Raw genomic sequence first — 24,763 nt, forward strand, 5'->3', positions numbered from 1 at the left:
CTCCCATAGTTACAGAGTAACCTAATAAACTACATCAAAGAAGAGAATAATGGAGCCACCATGAAACAGGAAAGAATTAAAATTGTTCACTTTAAAAAAGAAAGATCAGTAAGTTCTTAATGACATGAGATTACTTTAATAACATTTATTTTTTTTAAACCATCTTTTTTTTTAGTTTTTATTTATTTATTTGTCAGAGAGAGAGAGAACACAAGCAGGGGAGAAGCAGGCTCCCTGCTGAGCAGGGGATCTGATGCGGGACTCAATCATGACCTGAGCCGAAGGCAGATGCTTAACCAACTGAGTCACCCAGGCGTCCCACTTTAGTAACATTTAAAATACAAATTTATACATACTTATTCAACATGAATATATATATACAGTAAATTACAATTATGAAATAAGTCTATTTTATAGATCATTTGTAAAATTATAAAAATTAGTCCTTGAGCTTGCATCCTCCACTTTTTATCCTTACCAGCGAGGTTGGACTGGGGAAAATTGCTTTGATAGGTGAACTGCTGGTCCCACCACTGCTTGGTGGGTTGATTCTTTTTTCTTTCTGGCGGCGATTACAAAACCAAACACGAATCACCTCCTTTTCCATACTGAGCTGATCAGCAATCATGGTGATCTCTTCCGAGGTAGGCTTTTGATTCTAAAGGGGGAAAAAAATCATCTTTTGGAATACCTTTTTATTATTTTAATTAAAAAAATTTTTTGGGGGGGGGCTTAACTTTTTAAACTACTGGCATAAATATACAAATGGGGAGGGATAAATCAGAGAACGAAGTTGGGATATATATGACCATATTGGCCCGCTTTTAACAAAGAACTTCTATAGATAATCATTCTAACGAACATATATTTATTAACTTATTCATATTAACTAAGAATAAGTTATTCTTTTTTTTTAAACAATTTTATTTGTCAGAGAGGGAGAGTACAAGCAGGGGGAGCAGCAGAGGAAGAAGCAGGCTCCCCACTAAGCAAGGAGCCTGATGCGGGACTCGATCCCAGGACCCTGGGATCATGACCTGAGCTGAAGGCAGATGCTTAACCGACTGAGCCACCCAGGCGCCCCAAGAATAAGTTATTCTTGAATATTTATTTTTTTCCTTAAGGGCTATTAATCTCAATGTAACTTTATATATTGGTAGGAATGTAAGAGTTTCTCAGTGCTCCATGCACATGCTTTCCCTAGGACAGTGAGGTAGGCAATAAGCCGATGGGGCAGGAATAGCAGGTGAAGGGACTTCAGCATAAGAAATCAAGTAACTTGTCCAATCACACAGTTAATAAAAGTGGTAGAATGGATAAAGATTCCTGATTCCATGTTCTTTCCACTGTGCTCAAGTCTTTTCTAAATTAGAGAAGTCAAAATTTTACTGGAAGCTCTGACTGTGATCTTCCCGGGGCAATAACAAACAAGAGGCCAAATAGCTGTTAGACCTCCAAAGCCTGTAGTGTTCTAGTCGCAAACGACTATTCTAGGCACACAGACACTAGAATTTAGTCAAACCAAACTATTTGTGTGTCGCCGGATCTACCTCCTGGTTTTTCCTCCCTGGATGCCCTTGCTTGTGCATTTCCTCTGCTTCCAGTGTTTTCCTCCCACTTCTCCCGGCCTGTTCCCATGTCCCCCAGGGCAGGTGCTGCTTGTCACACTGGGGCTCACATGGGTGTGAGCGTGGACTCTCCTGAACCCTGCAATACTCTGGGTCTGTTTCTGAGGTTCAGTAACTGGCTTTGTCTACTGTTCTCCACTATGTTATAAGCATCTGTAAGGACTGAGGCTGGCAAGTCCATCTTTTATCACCTACAGCACCTAATATTACACAATCACATGTACATGAAAAATAAAAACTTGACTAACCTCCAAGAAACTCTTCTCTAAGGCCACACGGATGTTGGTCTCTATGCTGGTGCGTTTCTTCCTCCTACGGTTCAAGCCTTCCATTCCCAGCCCTGGAGAATTCAGGGCACTTGGGCTGGAGAGACCTGAATCAGATGAGAGGTTCTCTGTAAGAAAGAAGAAAACACAGAAATCAAGTTAGTGGATCATGATTCATGCATATGATATATATATTAACGACAACAAAACTGACCAAAATATGTTAAGTTAAAAGCAAGCATGGAAGGATTTTCATAACCTACATTAAAACAGCATTTTTTTACACTACCACATATCTTTTTAAATTCTTTAAAGTTTAAACAAGGTTCAGTCATTTAATAGTCTAATGACCCTGGTCACGTCATAGACATCTCTGCGTTTCTTTGCATTCTATGTAAAATGAGATGTTCTCACCTGTGGAACTCAGTAAGATTACAGATGCTGAGGCCTCATCCAGAGCTATGGAAGCAGACTGTCCAAGGGTGGGTATGAGAGGTTTGTCTTTTCCAAAGACCTGACTTTTGTTCCCATCTACAATGAGAACCACAGTCTAGGAGATCTCTGTGGTTCCTTACAGCTCTCACAGCCTATGATTCTGTGATTCAAAATCCAAATTTTCCAAAAGGATATCTCAGTACAAAAGACCTAAGTTAAAACTAGCAGCTAAACTTTTTATGTATGAAATATGTGGTCATTTTTAATAACAAAAGCAGAAATATGATCAATAATAAGTTTATGATAATTCATCAAGGAAGAACCTATAAATTTGTTTTTTAAGTATATCTAAATACACAGGACTTCTTATTCTCTTCCTTCAACTATCCCTAACCCTGGCTCAAATACAAGAAATATTCCAAGGCTAAAAATTATTGCTCATTGTGTACATTGTCATTACTAGATTTGGGTGAATTACTCTCTAATTTATGGAGTCATAATTTATATTGATCCTCCCAACATTAGTGAGTTTCAATGTTCTGAAGGACCAATAATGCAATAGGAAACATAACCCCAAGTGTAAACAACGCTCCGGTAAAACTCCACTGGACAGTGAGGAAGTGTCTTACGTATCCACTCACCTGCATCATTTAGCCACTTCTCCAAAAGTGGCTTTAGCTTGCACATGTTCTTAAAGCTGAGGTTCAAGGCTTCAAAGCGAGAGATGGTAGTTTGGCTGAAGTCATTTCCATATAGTTTACCCATAGCGAGCCCAACATCGCCCTGCACAGTAATACAGAGCAGGAGGGGGAGAGGAAGAGAGAAGAGATTTGTCTCACTAATGTCCAAAGTCTTCACTCTAGGGTGCTGCTCCATAACTGTTTTAAAGACTCAACATTCATTCCATTTATTGGGTCCCACAAAACATCCAGCCTTAAGCTGAGCACAGCATTCAGTGAGAACTGTTAGTTAGGCCTTGATTATGACGAAATTCTTAACTCCCATGTTCTCTCCATTTTGAGTCTCTTCTTGCTACCTCATGTAACAATCATCAAATATTTCTAAGTTTCAAAAGATAGTGCTGATATCCCAACAAGCCCCTTAACTGATGCAACCACAATGATTTAAATAATCCTTAAAAGCAGTTACCTGTATCACCTACAGGGTTAATAGATGTTAAATGTTTAGATAACTTCAGGTAGGTATTTCTGAACCAGCCAAACTTCCTATAAATCACTTTAAAATTTAGAAATAATGCCTCACTCTCCCCGCACCCTCCTCCTGCCCCCCATAAAGTATTTCTGGAAGCAGTGAAAAAAATCAATTTCCACCCTTCGTTTGGATTTCAAAGTTGGTTACAAAAACAGGTATCCTAAAAGACTACTTTTGTAACCATTATAGAGATAGAAATTCACAGTAGAGAGGTTTGACCCACTTAGTTAAACCTTCATGGGCACTGGAAACTTGGTAACCCTATAGCAATAGAACAATGATCCCCTGAATATATTACAAAAGATGTCTTTCTTTATAAGCCTACAACCTTTGAAATGTATACAGTGCTTTTCTTCCAACTGAATCTCTCTTGTTAAAGCTGAAAAAAGCCCCATCTTAATAGTTATTTTATACAGGTAATAGAAACTCATGGAGTTTAAATGATTCATGCTCTCCCTTCAATTAGCTTAGTGGCAGGACAGAAAGGCAACATTTCTAGTCCCAAGAACTACACAGCCAATGCGACTATGCGACAGCCACCTCCAACAAGTGCAGCAACACTCACTTTGAAGTGGGATTACCCCAGTCCTTTGACTCTCTCCGACCCCACACCCATCTTTAGATGGGGACTACATTTATTAGCGCCTGCGTTAGGTGGTAGTTAAGGAAAGGAAAACATTTTTTTTTTTTTAAGACAGAGAGCACAGCAGGCGGGGCGGCAGAGGGAGAGGGAGAGGGAGGCGCAGGTTCCCTGCTGGGCAGAGAGCCTGAAGCAGAGATGAAGATGTGATGCGGGGCTCGATCCCAGGCCCCCGGGATCACGACCTGAGCCCAAGGCAGACGCTTAACCGACTGAGCCACCCGGGCGCCCCAGGAAAAAACATCTTTAAGAAACTTCCATTTTCTTACTGGTGCGCAACTTCTGATAAAAAGTTTAAAGTTTAACAGAGGTATAGGTTTAAATGTTCAAACTATATGATAAAATGAGGTACAGAGAATATCAGAACTTCAATTGATGTGGCTATTTAAACTTAAATTCAAATCAAATAAATTAAAAACTCCGTTCCTTATTAACACCACTAGCCGTCCTTCAAGTGCTCAGGAGCCACACATGGGTAGCGGCCACTGTACTGCACGCACAGATGCAGAACATTCGCACTGTCACAGAAAGTGTCACTGACAGCTTTGAATACACAATCTCTAAGAAGAACAGGAATAGACGGCTTACTGATTTCCCTCCAATTACAGTAAAACTGAAAAAACCAGGATAGTGTGAACGGTGCATAAATACTACACATTATATTTATATACAAATAAATCTGTAGATACAGGTTTATCTATATCGACATCTCTATACATTTATTAAATCTTACTTCATTCAATCAAAAAATATTCACTAAGTGCCTACTATATTTCAGGCACTAAACATGCTTTGTTTGTCACTTATATTCATGTCTTGGCCACTTTGTCTGGATTATAGCTTTAGAAAGCTGGGCCAACTAAACCTTGCAATTCTTTGAGTATAAGACCTGCTGTAATAGATGAAAATAAATGTCTTCTGACATCGTATCTGCATAATTTGCTAAGAATTTCTCAAAAACTTCTGTAATATCTAGGAAAAGTTAACAATATTGGTAAGTACACAAAAATAACACATCAAAAATCACAGCATTATAAAAATAAACAATGCCTTAAATGGTGGCTAGACATAAAGCCATGCCATCAACTCACTACAGCTATGACAGATCCATGTGAGATTTATAATACAATTTTACTTCATATTTAAAAAATTGTTTTTTAAGATTTATTTATTTATTTGAGAGAGAGCAAGTGAGGAGGGGGGAGGGGGAGTGGAGCAGACGGAGAGAGAATCCTAAGCAGACTCCACACTTGAGTGCAGAGCCCGACACAGGGCCTGATCTCATGACCCTGAGATCATGACCTGAGCCAAAACCAAGAGTTGGGCACTTACCCCACTGTGCCACTCAGGCGCCCCTAAATTATTTAAATGAATAAAAAGCAACAGGCCCCTCAGTTAATATACTAATTCTCATTAATCTGATATATGCTCAGTTTAGTGCTCTTGTTACTACCATGTTAGGTTCTTCCTCACGAAAGTAACTGTTTTAAGCAGTGGCCTCATACATTATCTGAACTATATAGAATATTTCTGGTATGTTTTTCTTTGATAAGATTTTATTTACTTATTTGAGAGAGGGAGAGAGAGGGAGAGAGCAGGAGGAAGGGCAGAGGTAGAGACACAAGCAGACTCCCCACCAAGTGGGAAGCCTGACGCAGGGCTCAATCCCGGACCCTGAGACCATGACCTGAGCTGAAATCAGACACTGAACTGACTGAGCCACCCAAGAGCCCCTGATATTTTTTAAAAGAGCAAAAGGAAAAAAGGAACAAAGATTGGAATTAGGAAATAATGAATGTACCACATGTGATAAAAGTGTTATACTATGGTATGCCTCCCAATTATGTAGTGACAATCTGTAGCAATCTTTTAACCAATTAAGTAATCAGGAAATTACAGTTTAGGGGGTTCCTGGGTGGTTCAGTCATTAAGCGTCTGCCTTCGGCTCAGGTCATGATCCCAGGGTCCTGGAATCGAGCCCCTTGTCAGGCTCCCTGCTCTGAGGGGAGCCTGCTTCTCCTTCTGCCCCTCCCCTCCCTTCATGCTCTCTCTCGCTTTCTCTCTCTCAAATAAATGAAATCTAAAAAAAAAAAAAAAAAAGAGAGAGAGAGAGAGAGAGAGAGAAATACTGTTTAAAACATCTACTAACATGTACATTTACTCAGAGAACAGGGATTTTTGTTTGTTTAAACACTTCAATGTCTATCTTCTCCTGTGTGTGTATATAAATAAACAGGATACAAAGCAACCTTTGGAAAACTACAACAGGGGTAGGTGACTTAAAAACAAAGGTTGATTTTCCCGTCCTCCACCAGTAATATGTGCTTTAATCCACACAGTTAAATTTTGCAAAATGTTGCCACTGGTATGTCAAAGTCATTCTGAAAAATAAGGAAGAGTCATGCCAAATAATAGGGTAAAACCACAAGGCACTAGACCATAAGGAAGCTCCTTTACATAAAAGAGAAAGTGAGAGAAGGAGAAACAACACTAGCAGTATGTTGGGTCAAATGCCACAGAAAGGCTAAACACTATTTGGGTAGAAGTTAAAGATTTTTAAAAGCCTTAATATCCCTGGCATTTCACTGAGGCAACAGTCTCCTAGGGAACCTCAGAGTATGCTGTGCTAATAGCCTGAAAGCCGAAGAGCTGCTTACTAACCAGCCTTACGCTTACTCAAGCTTAACTTACCCTATCATTCCAGTTGTAACTTTAGCTTTTTTAAAAACAAGCCAGATCGTTGAGATGTTTCAAAGTACTGAACTCTTTTATGAACTGTAATTTGTTTCTTCACAACTGAAACTCCTCATAAAGATAACTGAATTTTCTCTAAAATTTTACCTACTTAAAAAATCACTTCACGTTCCTAATATGTAATTAGTTTCTTTGAGCAAAAATAAGTTACCAGAGAAATATAAGGAATTAAAGTCTGTTCTTAAGAACACAGAGAAAAGAGGGATATCATCCCTGGTTTTTGATCTACCACAGTAGGGTATTACTTTACTTTCAACTGAAAGTAATTTGGATAGTGTTTAAGTAGCGGCTTAATCTTCAAACAGTAATTATATTCTAAGAAAACATCAGGCTTTTCCTGATTCCATAAAAACACCCAATCCAATCTATACTTCCATAACTACTTCTCATCTAATGATCTCATATCATTTTACACAAATGTTACTCAGTTTAATTCTTTTCCTGCTTTAAAAGTATTATTTGTGACAGGTTAATCAAAGAGTTATCAGTGGTAGTGCTTGGAACAAGAATGCTATATACCCAGATGCCTGTTTAAACCATTAAACTTATTCCACATTAAAAGCCCTCTGCTAGGTGACATTAAAAAAATTAATTTGAATTTTGATTAATTTGGGCTTTTCAGCCTATTTGTTTAATTACTTTCAGTTTGGGCTTATTTTGTGTGTGTGTGTCCACTGGCCCCCATCTCTCTCCCAAAAATCTGTTTTTAAACAAGTCTTTCAAACTTTTCCCCCTGCAATCTTTAACTCTTTGAATCTTACAGACAGAGCACTAAGGCCTAGAACCAGATGTTCTACAAATAAAACCCTCACTATAGTTACAGTATCCCCAAAGATAATCTTTTAAACTCTCACTTTTCTTGGTCTAATTATGATTTCAAAGGCCCGTGTTCTGAGAGAAATCTTAAAGATTTTAACCTAACATTAAATCATAAACTTATAATTGAATATATGATTAACAGTCTAAATTTATAAATGCAGAAAATGGCTAAGAACAAGTTGCAGTCTAAAACTAAGTGACAACAAGGCCAAGGAGCCTTCTGCACCTCAGAAGCTTCTCTGGACACGTAAAGCACAGATCTGGACCCAGTCAAGGAGATACATCTAAGTTCATCCTACCTGAGTGAATCCAAGTTTGATTCGTCTTTGTTTGAAGGTCTTGGCAAACTGCTCAAGCTCCTCAAGGTCACTGGGCTCCTCCAAGCTGGGAGTGTCAATTCGCTTTGGTGTTGACTGGCTCTGTGGAAGTGTCTGAATTGGGGTTGCTGCTATTGTGCGTGTTGGGGTTGCTGGCTGTTACGAGGAACAGAAGGAGAAGAGAACAAGCATGCAAAATGATACATTGGGACCGTGAGCAACTTAAAGAAGTGGCTATATTCATCAAGAATTATGAAGACCATGTAACATTGCGGAAGGTACAACATGATGCTCAGTGAGAAAAGCAGAGTGTGAAATTGTGTGGACTATAATTACGGTTAAGGTTAAAAACATGTAAGTCCATGAAAAAACTTAAATACTCAAAAATGAAACCATTATATCTGGGTTTTCAAATATATATATGCATAAGATACATTTGTTCAGAGCATACATAATGAATTAGACTTTATTTTAAAGAATCTATTTCACAAATATGCCACTTAATCTGTAAGTTTCAAAACAGCAGGGACCATATCTATCTTGTTTATGTGTTTGCACTATATCTCCAACTTATGACACAGTATTATAAAAATAGTAAGATTAAAATGATTTTAAGGGGAAAGTAAATCACCTACAGTTTAAGTAACTTAATAGCTTCTTTTTTGTGTATTTCTTTCCATAGACCTACATTTCTTTCTTTTATCCTGTTTTTAATTTGTTGCACTAGGTTTATTTAATCTCTAAATGTTTCTCTCACAAGTTATAAGTAATTTTCAAATTTTCAGTAACAAGTCATGCATCTCACCGATCAGAGTAACTTTTATGATACGATTAAGACACTGGAAGGGGCCACAGGGCACAAAATCAAAACAGCAAACTTTGTTTTTACTCAGGTATGATTGACATTTAAAAAAAGCTGCATATATTTAATGTATACCTCTTGATGAATCTGAAGATAAGTATACATTCATGAATATATACTGTCACCATACACAATGCCCTAAACTTATTCACTGCCCCTAAAAGGTTCTTCCCTCCCTTGGATCTACATTCTTAACTTTAACTGTAATTATAGTATATATAATTTTATGCTCTGCTTCATAATTATCATTTTCAAAGGCTGACTGAGGCGATATTATCATAATTAATTTAACAATTTCTTCATTGCTAGACACTTTTTTTCATTTATGTTTTCACTAAGATAGTTAACACCATAATGAAATATCTTGTACATATGGTTCTTTTTCCCACCTTTGTAATTAGTTCTTTGAGCTACATTCAGAAGTGATTTTCTATAACTGGATAAAGGGTACACCATAAATACACATCATGTTGGTTCTCACTATAAAATGCTAATTTCTTCCACGTGATTGTTAGTTTTTAAAAATGTTTTGCTAATTAAAGGAGTGTGTGGAACTTCACTATTGCCTTAATTTGAATTTCTCTTATTACTCAAAGTAAAATTTTTCCCATGTGTCAATAATTACCTGTATTTCTTTAACAGTAGATTTATATCCATAGCCAATATATCTATTAATGGTGTCCTTATTCTCATCCTTACTGAGTTCACCAGATGTTATAGATTAAGGCTTTATCTTTGGTATCAGTACAAACAGATTTCCCAATCTGTTTTTTCCTTTTATTCTTCAGTGTATACAGGTTTTAAATTGTCATTTGGGTGAACTATTTTTTTCTTTCTAACATCTTATTGCTTCAAATCTGAGAAAGCTTTCACTTATTTCTAACTCAGATAAAATTCCTTTTAATAGTCTGCTAGCTTCCTCTATATATTTTTAAATATTTATCTAAATCTATCTGAAGTTTATTTAGGGACATGAAGTAGTATAATCTTTTAAAGAAAATTTTAAATTTCCTTATTACACAAACACAAGGCTACTCTGTTTTGCTCACAAGCCGAGTGGAATCTGCCCTTGTGAGTATTTGTTAGTGGAAGGTGCTACACCGCCCACCCCCCCCCACCCTACCCCCACCGCCACCTGCAACATCGTTGCTGAGTTGACCCTTCCTGTGAAGTAGCCCAGGTGAGAGCTTACAGGCCAGGGTTACAGATGGAGTCTGTGGCTGTGAGTTTTCTTGTAATTTAAATGCTTCATATACCCCAAACTTCGACCTGGAGGGTAATATGCTCTTTCCAACTGAACCAACCGGCCCAGAAAACTACACAATAGACATGACACAGGCCTACAACTGGAGTAAGCTCCTCTCTATCATCCTGTTTCAATGAAGACAACCAAGTTCATCTCTATTAAATGTTGTTGACACTGAGTAATGTTCAACCTGACCATTTTAGAGGAGCCCAAGCCAGCGCCAACCATGTTAGAATCCTGTGCAGCTGTACGCTTCCCAGTGAAACTGGTTGATAGGGAGAGGTGAATCTCAACTATCACACTGTTACTTCATCTCCAGGCTTGAAGTAACCCCGTTCTCAAATAGTAAAGGACTAAAAATAGCTTGGGTACCTTTCGGTGGGGTGGTTACAGATAAGTTACCCCAACTCCAGAAACCTCAGGCTGGACTGGGCCAGATCTAGAAATGGTAGAGTAGAATTCAGTGAGCAGGAGTCAGGATGAAGCTACACAGCCCTGCCACTGTGTGCACAGCGTGGAGGCCAGGAAGGAATTGCTGGTACAGGCTTTTTTCAAAACTCCAACCTGATTTTTATATGCAGCACAGTCACAATTAAATGCAAATTCAAGCGTACAGTTTGATGTTTTGACAACTGTATATAGTCATAGAACTGCTGCGACAATTAAGACACAGAACATTTCTATCCCCCGGGCCAGTTCCTTTGTGCTCTTTGCCACCAGTCTCCACCCTTAGCCCCCAGCCCCCGGCAAGCACTGATAGGATTTCTGTCCCTGTAGTTTTGTCTTCTAAAACACCATCCGCACTGAATCATACAGTATGCTGTCATTTATGTTTGGCTTTTTTTTTTTTTTTAAAGATTTTTATTTATTTATTGAGAGAGAAAGAGAATGGTAGAGAGAGAGCATGAGAAGGAAGAGGGTCAGAGGGAAAAGCAGACTCCCCACTGAGCAGGGAGCCCAATGCGGGACTCGATCCCGGCACTCCAGGATCATGACCTGAGCCGAAGGCAGTCGCTTAACCAACTGAGCCACCCAGGCACCCCTATGTTTGGCTTCTTTCACTTAACATAATGCTTCCAAAATTTATACATGTTGGCGAATGTTTCAGAAGTATATTTCTTTCTATTGCTGAGTAGTATTCCATCATATGGACATGCCAAAAATTATGTTACCTATTCACTAGCTGTTGGACATTTAGGTTATTTTCAGTTTGGGGTGATGATGAATAAAACTGCTTTGAACATTTATATACAGGTCTCTGTGTGGACATATGCTTTCATTTCTAGGAGCAGAAGCGCTGGGTGATAAGGTACATGCATATTTAACTTTATAAGGAACTGCCAAACTATTTTCCAAGGTGTTTGCACCAACCTGCAACCCCACTAACAATACATAAAAGAACCCAGTTGCTTTACACTTGGTATTGTCATAGTCTTTTTAATTTTGCCCATTCTAGTGGGTGTGTAGTGATATTTCATTTGCAGTTCCCTGATAACTAATGATTTTGAGCATCTTTTTATATGGTTACTGGGCATTTGCATACCTTCTTCTTTGGTGAAGTATTTTCAAATATTTTGCACATATCCCCTTTTTAAATATTATTGAGTTGTGTGAATTTATTATAAATTCTGAAAACAAGTCTTATCAGATATAAATTTGAAGAATATTTTTTCCAGTCTGTGCCTTTTCCTTAATTCTTTTAACAAAAAATTTTTAATTTTTATAAAATTAATCGATTTTTTCTTTTATGATTAGTGCTTTTTGTATCCTATTTAAAAAAAAAGGATTTATTTATTTTAGAGAGAGAACACACACATGAGAGCCAGAGGAGGGGCAGAGGAAGAGGGAAAAGGAAAGAAGCAGACTCCCTGCTGAGCATGAAGCCCAAACTGGGGCTTGACCCACCACCCTGAGATCATGACCTGAGCTGAAATCAAGAGTCAGACGCTCAACCGACTGAGCCACCCAAACACCCCTTTTTGTGTCCTATTTAAGAAATCATTACCTTGGGGCGCCTGGGTGGCTCAGCTGGTCAAGCATCTACCTTCCCCTTGGGTCATGATCCCAGGGTCCTAGGATCGAGCCGGGCATCGGGCTCCCTGCTCAGTGGGCAGTCTGCTTCTCCCTTTCCCCCTGCCCCTCCTCCTGCTCATGTTCTCTCTCTCTCTCTCTCTCTCTCTCTCTCTCTCTCTTAAATAAATAAATAAATAAAATCTTAAAAAAAAAGAGAGAGAAATCATTTTCTTTCCAGGGACACAAAGATTTTTCCCTAAGTTTTCTTCTAGAAGGTTAGGTCCATAACCCATTTCAAATTAATCCCTGTAAATTGTGTAAAATAAAATCAAGGTTCTTTTTTTGGGGGGGGCATCTATGGATAACCAAAGGCTTTCCTTTTCTCACTGAAATCCTTTGGCATTTTTGTGGAAAATCAGTTGGCCATAGACATGTAGGTCTACTTACCCTTCTGTTTCATTTCTATCCACGTGCCATTATCATGCTATCTTCATTACTATAGCTTTACAACAATTCTTGACATGAGGTAGTCTTTCAACTTTTTTACTTTTCAAAATTGTTTGATTACTCTATGTCCTCTACAATTCCACATGTTAGAAATCGCATGCAAATTTCTATTTAAAAAAGCCTGTTGGGTACTGACTGGAATTGTGTTGAATCCATAGATCAATTTGGAAAAGAATTCACATTTTAACAACATAAGTCTTCTGATTCATGAACATATTATACCTCTCCATTTGTTTAGGTCTTCTTTAACTTTACTCAGCAATATTTTCTAGTTTTCAATGTGTAAGTCTTACAAATGTTTTGTTAAATTTATCTGTAAATATTTTTCCTCTTAATTTCAACTTCCAAGCAATCCTTCTTAATACTGATTGATTACAAGAATCTAATCCTACATTCTTGCTAAACTCACTTATTAATTCCAGCAGCTTTCTGTAGATTCTTTGGGATTTTCTACATAGACAATCATGTCCTCTACCAATTAAGATAGGTTTACATCTTCCTTTCTAATCTACATGTCCTTTATTTCTTTTTCTTGTGTTATTGCACTGCTAGGACCTAGAGTACAAGCCAGATAAGTGGTAACAGTGGACATCCTTGCCTTACTTCTGATCTTAATGGGAAAGTATGACGTAGGGCCTTTTTTTTTTTTTTTTGGTAGATGCTTTAGTAAGGTTTGAAAACTATTCCTAGTTTGCAAGAGCTTTTATCATAAACAGATGTTGAATTTTGTCAAATCTGGCAATGTGTTAATGATAACTTCCAAGATTATAGACAAAGAAAATCTGAAATGGAAGGGGGATTCAGGATCAGTCAGTTCAATCACCTAATTTACAGAAGAAGAAATGAAGGTCCACAGAGGTGAAATGACATGCTCAAAGTCACAGCTGGTTATAAAACAAACTAGATCTAATGCTTAAATCTCAAGATGCCTACACATATGCATTTTTTTATAGTTTAACTCTAGTAGAAATGAGCTAAAGCAACATCTTAGAGGTGAGAGGAAAGAAAACACAAGGATCAGAACTTCTTTGCAATTTCTGAGAAAGCGAAAGGACAATGATGTGTTTTAATTGAGGCACTAGGTTTCTAATGCAAGTGGTAATCTCTACTGCCAACTACGGGGAGGGGTCAGGGAAGAGGAGAGTATGGTCAAACAGCCAGAACTCATTACTCATTTGTCACTAACAAAGTTATTCTTTATAAACATATAAAAAAATAGGAACTCCCTGAAGATTTTCAAAGACTACATCAATTTGGTAGCAACGTTTTATCAAGCTGGTAAGACCTGTTTTGAATCTTTGATCACTTTGTGAAAACTATCTGGATTATTTTTATTAGGGTATTATGCGGTTTTGCTGTGTTTTTATAATTTAACAAAGTCCAAGAATCCCTCAAAACATCAAGGCAAGAGAAAGCAACCCTCAATGGGAGAAAACTGACCTGGGAGGTGAGGGTGATGCTTGGCTGCGACTGTAGGAGGTTGGCTTGGCTTTGCTGAGGTAGTTGCGTTAAAAGATTTTGCGCTTGCAGGAGACCTGTAAAACAAAAACGTGTCATGTCAGAAACACTAAAGATTACTTTGAACATATGGCAAAATAGAGAATAAGAAAGTGAAGTGAAAATTTCCAACTGATCTCTTGATAGTTTTATCAGTCTTAAAACTCTTAATGTTATTTGCCTAAAATTCAATCTTGTTAAATACAAACTGGGCAGAAGACATGGAACATTAAACTAAAACTGATGTATGTATTTGATACCGTGTCTGACAATCTCTCTGATCAGCCAATCCTTTTAGTAAGGAATGGATGAAAATGAAGAAGTACTCTATATAGAAGCAGCTTGAAACTCTAAAAAGAGCTCACCTTCTTAACCCAGAATCCATTAGAAACTGTCCAGTAGGTGTTGGACCAGAGAATTGTCTGGTTCATGAAAGGAGCAGGCTATCTATTAAGTGGAATAGGTATTTACGTAATGAAAGATTTTAGAATGAACCATCAAGCAGAAGAAGGCTAAAGGACAGAAATGATGAGGAATTGGTAGAGATGCACTAGTGTTTCTTGGGATGAAGCCTTGATACCCTGAATCGCTCTACACTGACTCCATTAACCAATCTTACAAACATGATTGAACTTAACTGTTTGATACAGAAGTGACATAATATTTACCACTAAAAGGCCTTGAACTTTTTTTATAACTCAAAAATCTGCGACTTCTAATATAACATCCTATCCCTTCTCAAACTTTAAGAATAAACAAATGATTGTTAGAAGCATATGCTTTTAATGCCCAGCCCACCTTTTTAAATACATTCTCAAGAAAAATTATCAAAATACTAGAAGTAATTTATGTTGAAGGATTTCATTTAGATTGTTGGCCAAACTCTTGGTTCCCCCCTAGTGACTAAACAGATGAAAGGCAGTAAAGGACGACTTCAACATGTGGTATGTGTGACCAAAAAATGTATTTTTCTTAACATGATACTGAGTTTGAAGTTAAGAGTAAATGTAGTAAAAACACTGTGCTGACGGACAGTTCTAGGGCCAGAACGACAACAGTGGATGTAGGAGCCCCCACAGGATAGCCCCATGTACGGTGGGCAGGTGCGGGGCAGGTGCGGGGCAGGTGCGGGGGAGGCGCTCACCCTGCTGGCCCTGGGGCGTCTGGGAGATGATGAATTGCGCTGGTTGCAGGTTGGTGGTCGGATGCACCAACACAAACTGCTGCAGGTTGAGATTCTGCTGCTGAAGCTGCTGCAGCTGCTGCAGATCCTAAAAACCAGAATTAAACCACAGATTAGAGATCCTGAAATCAAAACTCCCTGAATCATACGGTTCCCAGATGATGAACTGTGGCATCCAAATAAAAAAGGGTCAATATTTTAGTCTTCCATTCTTTGGAACAGGGTGTGCCTGGGTATGTTCCCAAAGAAGAAACAAAGAAGAAACCCGGAGTGGCCATAAGGACTGACAATTTCTGTGGGTAGCTACTGCGTCATGACTTAGGCCAAACCTGATTTCCAATAGTTATTTCAAATTTCCTCAGAACAAATGGTTACAGTTGAGTGTTGTAACATGTAAAGACCAATATGGGTTTTAAAAATCAAACGAGAAAAGAATATGTTGAGTTTTTAAATATTCAATTGATTTTTCTCTTAAGTAAAAATTGAGAGCGCTGTTTGAATTTGCATCAATAAATTAAAATATCTATAACGATTCATTAAATTTAGCACCAGTCTAACTCAACTGAGAAATCAGTGTAAAAATAGATATCCACATAAAAATCCAAGTCATAGCATACTAAACTTGCTTATCTTGGCTTAGCGTTTCATAATTTTCAGTGTGTTTCCATGGCACATTACCTTATGAGAATAATATCAACATAGGGTTCTCAAATCTTACACACTAAAAACATTGTATTTGGTGATGAAGAAAGTGGCCAAAATTAAACATTATCTTGATAAAGCTTGCATATAATGGTCATAAAAATTAGTCTGACATCTTTTTTTTTTTAAGATTTTATTTATTTATTTGACAGAGAGAGACACAGCAAGAGAGGGAACACAAGCAGGGGGAGCAAGAGGGGAGAAGCAGGCTTCCCGTGGAGCAGGGAGCCCGATGTGGGGCTCGATCCCAGGATCTTGGGATCATGACCTGAGCCGAAGGCAGATGCTTAACAACTGAGCCACCCAGGCACCTCAGTCTGACATCTATTCTTTATTCATATAGTTAACTGGCTCTTTTTCAATGTCTAGTCAAACTCTAGCTACGATGTAAATTGACTTCTGCGCTTCTGAGTCTTCTCTAGGGGGACAGAGATCATCGTCTAGCACTAGACTCGTAAGAATTCTTTGTATGACATACTGATAGGACTACTGGTACTTTTTTCCTCTCCTTGAGATAAAGGATTTCATTTACCTTTCTTCCTTGGTAGTATTGTCTATGCCTCTTAAATAACTTTTTATCATCTGTGGATACTTTGCCCTAAAATGTGAACACTGAAACCAAACAACATTCTAATGCAGTTCTGCACGGAGTTAATCACTCTGTAGCAGAGATGACGTGCCACCTCTCTCACACGAGTGGCAACATTCACTGCAGAGCACATGAAAGAACCCATGCCCGCCACAATTAGCTAATTAAAATAAATACAATCCCCTGCTTCAGAAATATGCCAACTAATTATTCAAGAATTGTCACTTAATATAAAGTCAGTTATTCAAATAATCAGTTATGTGTTTATAATATCAACTCAAATAAGCAAACAAATGTATTATTTCTAGTGCAGTGCTAAGGAAGGCTACCACATACTTCCCCGATCTAGAGCTTCTCAGGTCTTTAAGGGCCCACACTAACAATCAGGAAGTAAATTTTATACTAAAGGAAACCTGCCGTTTTCTGCCTCCCCTTCGTGCCCAAGCCCCAGGAGAGACTCACCTGTGCGATCTGTATGGGCTGAGACAGGGGGATCTGCGTCATGGGCGTGGCGGCGGAGGCTGAGATGGTGGCCCCAGCAGCACTGTGCTGTTGGCTGGCGGAATGCTGCTGCACGGCCGCAGCCAGCAGCTGGGCCTGGGCCTGGGCCTGCTGGAGCAGCAACTGCTGCTGGGCTGGCGTCAAAGTAAGCTGAACAAAAGTACAACAAACAATTGGGAAGATGTGAAGGAGAAGGGCCCCTAATACAAGCCAAGCAGTATAAGACCCTAGCTGCCCAACTTCATGTGGGTAGCATGAGACTAGAACGTTCATCAGCAATCAAGCTACCATTACTAGCAGAACGGTTACATTAAAACGGTGGTCCTCACTCTGGAGTTCATCATTCAAGCTTGTCCAGGGCCCCAGGGTTCAGGCAAAAAAGTAATTAACTAGTAAGCAGGAAAAAAAAGGAAATCAGTGCTGACAGGATATGAAAAGAAATTTACACCCAACAGAACAGCAAGTGATTAGTCAGATGAATGAGGAACAAGGACGCTGGATCTGACCACGGAAAGAACTGATAAGGCCCAGCTGCTTCCCATTAGCATGAATCTCTGCCATATTCCATCATTTCCATTATGTCCGAAGATATGACTAAAGAATATGAGCTCCATTTGTTTCTTTTCCAAGGCTCCCTACAGCCCCTCCCTAACCCAGTCTTTTCTGTTATTGAAAACACTGGGTCTCTGCAACTTTACGTCCCCTTTCCAACACATTATCTCGGTGAAACAGGTGGTGATAGCCACTCTCTTTACATGCACATGAATCCTAATGCCCAGGTTTCAGAGAAGCTCCAGCCACATGAACCTGGAATCCCAAATGGCTCTTACTATTGTAGACACTTATTACCCAAAACAAACCCAAAGAGTAAAACAGGAAATGTATTTAGAGCAGATTTAAACTTGCTTTCATAACGCAACTTATTTCAAACATGAAGTAGTAAGTGTGTTTTGCCTACCTTTTGGTGGCATGATCTGATCAGACAAGAAGGAATCCTAGACTCTCTCTCCCTCTTTTGTTAAGCTTCTCTTTTTTTGGTAATCTCTATACCCCACATGGGGCTTGAACTCACTACCCTGAGATCAAGATTCACATGCTCTTCCAACTGAGCCAGCCAGGTGCCCCACCTTGGAATATATTAAGTGCATTCACTTAGTGGCACAACTCTCCTTCTAAAAGGGTCCAATACAATTTGCGCATTGGAGGCATAAGAATCAAAATCAAACCATTCAAAAACTTAATACCTATCAAGGTATATTTGATTATAAATATTTTATATAATATATAAACATACTAATCTTTATTGAGGGGATTTTTATTTTTACTTATTTTAAATTTTACTTAAATTCTATTAATTAACATATAGTATATTATTAGTTTCAGAGGTAGAGCTCAGTGACTCATCAGTTGCATATAACACCCAGTGCTCATTACATCACGTGCCCTCCTTAATGCCCATCGCCCAGTTACCCCATCCTCCCCCACCGCCCTCCAGCAACCTTCAGTTTGTTTCCGATGATTAAGAGTCTCTTATAGTTTGTTTCTATTGAGGGGATTTCTAAAATAGTTTTGCGACAATTCTTAAAAGAGCCTTTCCACTACCAAGACATACTTAACTAAAATAAAGGAAATAAAAATTTGTGTGGGTTGATGTGATGTGAATTGAACAATTAACAAATAACTCTTCCTTACCACTCTCCTAGCCTTTCTACCCACAAAATAACGTAACAGCAAATGTTTAACACTGGAAAATATTTTTGGTGTCTTAGAGCAAAGAGAGCTGAAAAGTTAAAAGTTAATATATTCATAAAGGCCAATTTATTACCAATAATAGTAAATGACATTGATCAACTGTTACGTGCCATGCACCGTTCGTTCTTTGAGTTTTACAAATATTGTTAATCTTTGTAACGATATTGTGAAATAGCATCTTACATGGATAACATCTCCATTTCACAGAAGGAAAACTGAGGCACAGGGAGATGAAGTAATTAGCCCATACAGCAAACTGCAGAGCCAGAATAGGAGACCAGAGGTTTCGTTTGAGAACATTCCACAGTAACTTAAACAAAATGTTTTTCTTTTGTAGGTACTAGTCCTTTCTTTAACTTCTACTCTGCAGCAGTATCGGAACTCCAAACCAATCTCATTCTAATTTCATCACTGTAATGGTCTCAATCACAGGATGACTCCACTGCATGATGAAGCAGCAGCTAAACTCCAAATAGGAGTTTAAAGAAGTCTTTAGCTTATCTAGAGCATCTGCAAAAGTAAGAAAAGATACCCTGAAAACGAATGACAAAGATAATTCCTTTTTCAGAGCTGCCTACAGTATAGAAAATGCCTTAAAGAAAACAGTGCCAGGCACAGCAAACTGTTCTAACCGAAGCATTGGCCAGTGGCCGTTGTGACACAAAGAAAGCTTACTAGAATTCTCCCAGTGAAGACTCACCCCAGTTATCTGTCCTCCGGCCAGCATGAGCTGGGTCTGGGGGATGGCTGCTTGCACTGAAGGCTGCTGGGAGGGCTGGCTGGGCTGCTGGGAGTCCCCCGATTCTTCATTAGATTTAGACTGAGGTGGGTGGGTGGTGGTGGGAAGGAATAAGAGATTTCAAATAATTGATTAAAAAACCTATACTTATAACTCCATATTTTAAGAATTATTTACAACATGGATTTATCTAGTCATGAGTTTTCTGGTTTCATTCTTTTCCTTTCCTATATCTGTATTTTCCTAATTTTAACACAGTAAGTTTTTAGACTTTTTTTCCTTTAAAAATCACATTTATTATTTGTTGTTTTCTAACTATAAAAGAAATGATCAAATATGGAACACATAAAAGTAGAAAATAAAATAGAAAAATTATCCACAATACAAGTTTTTGGTGCAGACTTTTTGTTCCAATGCCAGCGAAGCTGCAATTACAACTTTTAAGAAGAAAAAATAATTGGGTCCTGCACAAATCAACCGGATTGTTTAGAAACCCCAATCCTCAACTTTGGAAATAAGGAGAAAGGGAAGAGCACATTCTCAATCCATCTCTACATTAGACCCTCCATCCCAACATTCTGAGATGTATTCTGGTGGTCAGCCTGAAACTTCCTTATATATCATCTCAGAGACTGGTTACTTGACCTACAGAACTTTTCATCTAATATTTAAAATAACTGTAAATTTAGCATCTCCCATCAAGTAACACACAAATTTAGAGGGAAAATGCTGCAGTCAAGAGGGAAAGAGGACACAGTCCTAAAAGGGACACTAAGGGGAAATTTTATGGTAATTAAAACTGGTTATGCAGAACATTAAAATTCTGCATAGATTTGCATACTTCCCACCACCTGTTTTGGGGACCGCAGCAAGGCTAATTAACATAAAGGCTCTGATTAATTCTGCCAGTCACTGAGAGAGAATTACAGGGCAGGACTGTAAACACGCCGTACTGGAGACACAGTCTGTTTGCCAACATCTCTCTAAGGGATAGAAGTTTACCATGGCAACCAAGGCAATTTTCTGCCTCCTCTCCCTCAGAAAGGAAGGTCACATTTTCTCCTTTTCTCTTCTCTTCTCCCTTCCATGTGTTACTAGGTCCATATTCCACTGGGTTTCATGGAATGCTCAACCCAAGGTCTTTAGTCATTAGCAACACTGAAATCAATCTTCTAGAATAGGGTTTTCTCCTCTTGACTGTTAGTAACCCAAACACTATAACGAAAGGAAGCAGCAGATCGAATGAACTATGGAGTAATGCATAATAACTGAACTTTGCATGTTTTACCATATGGTTTGTATCAGCAAAGTAGCCAGATTTAAATTTTGTTTTTAAAATTTTGTATGAAGCCCATCAATGACTATAACAGGTTTAGTTACAAACCTTAGAATCAGCATTTTAGAGCACAGAGGAACCTTGGCAAGCTTCTAAACGTCCCTACCTAAATAAATGTAAGAGAAAAGGAACCCCAGGAGGTTAAGTGACTTGCTAAAGGTCACACAGCTAGTTAGTGGCAGAGTGAGAATGTAAACCTAAGACCTTTGTATCTCAGTCCAGTGTTCTTTCCTCTACACTATAAAATGACAAATAAAAGACATCTGGAAACAAAAAGGCATTAAGATTTATCTGGCTTTGTGTTTAGGTATGTGTTATCACTGTATAACTTAGAAACAGTTTACTAAACTTACGTATCCACCTCTAAAAGTACACTTTTCTTGTTCACCTTTTGTCATTCACAGTAGAATATGAACTGAATTTTCATTAATGTCAATGATTATCATTATTTGGAACTTAATGACATTAGGTAATAAAAAAAGGTAATTACTTCTAAATATTTCCTCTTATAAAATTATTGCATGCTCATTATAAAAAATCCGAAAAATATGGTAAAAACATGTAAAACTGATCCATAATCCCATGACCCAGCTTACCTGTACATTTAAAGACTGAGCAGCAGCCTGTAAACTTGTTCCAGCGAGCTGGACCTAAAAGTAATCAGGTAAAGTTCTAGTCTGATACTGTTGACATCCATCATTATAAGTTGACATCAACAAGTATTTCAAGAATCTCTACTACGTGCATGTCACTGAGTTAGAGCTGAGAACACAAAGAGGCCTATCTTACAGGGTTAAAACTTTATGGACAAGCTCACAGTTCCTCTACCTCCCACCAGAAAATGCTGTTAACATTTCTTTTCTAAAAATGTTTTCCCACACTAAACTAGCATCATCAGACATGCCATACTATCTTAGGCATTCCTTATATAACATCCTGTTTGTGTTCACTGGACATTTAGATTCTAAAAACTTAATTCACTTTCCATTGTATTAAAGAACACATAAGAACAAGCTACTTATATACATTATTTTTATCATTATAAACAATCAGAATAATTTACTCATTCTAATTTCAAAATTTTCATGTACATATCAGAGTAAAAACCTTACATATATATACACAGTCAAGTTCTTAAAACATCTATAGTCATAATTCAAAACTGCTGGCTGAAATAAAGAATCTGTCTTATAAACCACACATTGAAAGTGTCATAATATTTATTTAATACATTTCATGCATTCAGAAAGCTAAAACCATGATTATAGTAGAATAAGAATCATTATTTGACAACCATGTTAATTATAACTGATTCTGGCAAGTGTCATCAATGGGTGATGCTCTAATGGGTGAAATCTGAGGAATAACATGATAGTTACATATTGTCAACTCTCTCTCCATAGATATTTACTAATTACAAAAGGTAATTAAAAGACACATGTGCCTTCTGGTATGATCCACTAAGAACACAGCATTACTTATGTTGTATTCCTCCCCAAACCCAAACTGAGCAACACTATACAAAATAACTAGTCTGTATTCTTCAAAAATGTCAATATCTTGAAAACAAAGAAAGACTATGTTGAGAGAGAAAGAATATAAACTAGGGTAGAATAAATGGAAGCCTAAATTAGAATGGCAGCAGTCAGCATAAAAAGTAGTTAACATGAGAGGCATTCCAAGGCACTACATAGGATCCTGGCAAATGAATGGATATACATAAAGAAAAAAGTCATGAATTATTCCAGGGTTCAAATCTGAGAGATTGGAAAAATGGTAGTGTCATTGACAGGAAGCCAATAAGTTCCATTTTGGATATATCACACAGCATCAAGGTTTCCTAAAGTTAAATATAAGTGTTGATATGGAGCTCAGGATAGAGTTCAGAGCTAAAGTGAACAGAATGGTGCCCTTTATTTAAAACTAATAGTCCTGTTAGTAGATAAGAGCCCTCAGAAACAAACCTAGACATTTGCAGAGAACATATCTTAGATGCAGTGTAATCAAGGGAGGATTATCTGAAAAGACAGTATGTTTAAAACCCAAAGGCTAGGGGTGCCTGGGTGGCTCAGTCGGTTAGGCGTCTGCCTTTGGCTCAGGTCATGATCTCAGGGTCCTGGGATCGAGCCCCTGCATCGGACTCCCTGCTCAGCAGGAAGCCTGCTTCTCCCTCTCCCCGAATTGTGTTCCCTCTCTCGCTGTGTCTCTGTCAAATAAATAAAATCTTAAAAAAAAATTATAAGACCCAAAGGCTAAAAATTCCACCAAAGAGCCAGAGGAAAGAGTTTTGGGTACAAAGATTTAAAGGAGATAAAGTTTCTATGTGATTTTATTTAAATCATGCTGTTTCTGGGGAGACGTTTGTTGAGGAAGAGGACAGTTACAGGTCTTAAAGTAGCTCCTCATGGATTATTTCTGGAATTTGAAATTTATACTATAGTTGTATAAAAGAATGCTGTTTTTAGGAAAAATGTGATGAAGTATTTAGAAGTAGAAGGTCACAGTGACTGCAACTTACTCTAAAATGATTTAAAAAATATGTATATATATATATTTTTAGAAGATTTTATTTATTTATTTGACAGAGAGAGAGACACAGCGAGAGAGGGAACACAAGCGGGGGGGTGGGAGAGGGAGAAGCAGGCTTCCCACTGAGCAGGGAGCCTGATGTGGGGCTCGATCCCAGGACCCTGGGACCATGACCTGAGCTGAAGGTCTGAGCTTCAGCTTAACGACTGAGCCACCCAGGCGCCCCTGTATATACATTTTTTTATATGTGTGTTTGTACACCCACATGCACACACACACACACACAGAGCAAAGACAGTAAACAGTAATAGTTGGTGATTCTAAGTGAAGGGCTTTCAATTGAAAACTGTTCTATAGTTATAACTTTTCTATAGATTTGAAAATTTTCAAAATAGAAAGTTGAAAATAAAAAGTGAGAGCATCCTTTTACCACTTCATTTAGCTACCTCCCAACATCCTTCAAAACTTAGCTCAAAAGTCATCCTCTCTATGATAAATGTCTTAGAGATTATACAGGATGAGCTAATTATTTCTACCTCTCTATTCCCATACAACTTTACCATTCACTTATTCAGTAAATAATTACTTAACATCTATTATAATTTGCGCTCTTTGCAAAATGCTAGGATAAAGATAAATAAGAAAAGGTTCCCATTTTCATGGAACTTATGGGGTGACAGATCTAAGGTCATCTGCTTTGTATATGTGTACACACATTTATAATTATTTTAAGGAAAAGGTCAGAGTATGAACCTGGTCAATAAGAGGGCTAGAAATAGAAGGTAAGTGTCACATTCATGTTAATTATGTGTCTAATCAGATGGTGAGCAATTCTGAGGGGACTGACATCTTGATGGAGAATTCAGTGATGTCATGATTTCATATCAAATTCACTGATTTAAAGTCCTTTGGTTTAGGGGATATTGAAGATTCAATGATTTTGGTAATCAGCTGGAGGCCTTGGAGCTGAGTAAGAGTTGTACTCTTAGAATTTGGATCCAATAGAGAAAAGACTGCATATTATCTATGTACCTTTGGGGATTTTTTAATACGTTTTGACCATCACAAATTTAAGCCAGATAGGGGCTTAATATGTACCACATACGTTGACTAACAAAAATGTTATTCCTCTAAGAAACCAGAAAACTTGTTGGAGGCTGTAAATGTTTTTATTTTTTAATTTTAATTTTGTTTTTTAAAGATTATTTATTTATTTGAGAGAGAGAGAGAGTGCAC

General features: G+C 38.0%; 1 protein-coding gene across 1 annotated transcript in view; it reads right to left on the bottom strand.

Annotated features, from left to right (window-relative positions):
* POU2F1 (POU class 2 homeobox 1) overlaps window positions 1-24,763 on the bottom strand; it is a 164,922-nt gene that overhangs the window by 19,125 nt on the left and 121,034 nt on the right. The window contains exons 4-12 of the mRNA XM_028111971.2: window positions 21,595-21,648; window positions 19,624-19,743; window positions 17,133-17,321; window positions 15,341-15,467; window positions 14,140-14,234; window positions 8,054-8,227; window positions 2,971-3,112; window positions 1,877-2,022; window positions 479-658 (exon numbers count right to left, since the gene is read on the bottom strand). Of these exons, the coding sequence (XP_027967772.1) occupies window positions 479-658; window positions 1,877-2,022; window positions 2,971-3,112; window positions 8,054-8,227; window positions 14,140-14,234; window positions 15,341-15,467; window positions 17,133-17,321; window positions 19,624-19,743; window positions 21,595-21,648 (1,227 nt within the window). The remainder of the gene's footprint in view (window positions 1-478; window positions 659-1,876; window positions 2,023-2,970; window positions 3,113-8,053; window positions 8,228-14,139; window positions 14,235-15,340; window positions 15,468-17,132; window positions 17,322-19,623; window positions 19,744-21,594; window positions 21,649-24,763) is intronic.

Source organism: Eumetopias jubatus, unplaced genomic scaffold (genome assembly GCF_037043125.1).
Source record: "Eumetopias jubatus isolate StellerSeaLion01/CBP00866 unplaced genomic scaffold, mEumJub1_p1.0 scaffold_12, whole genome shotgun sequence".
NCBI lineage: Eukaryota > Metazoa > Chordata > Mammalia > Carnivora > Otariidae > Eumetopias > Eumetopias jubatus.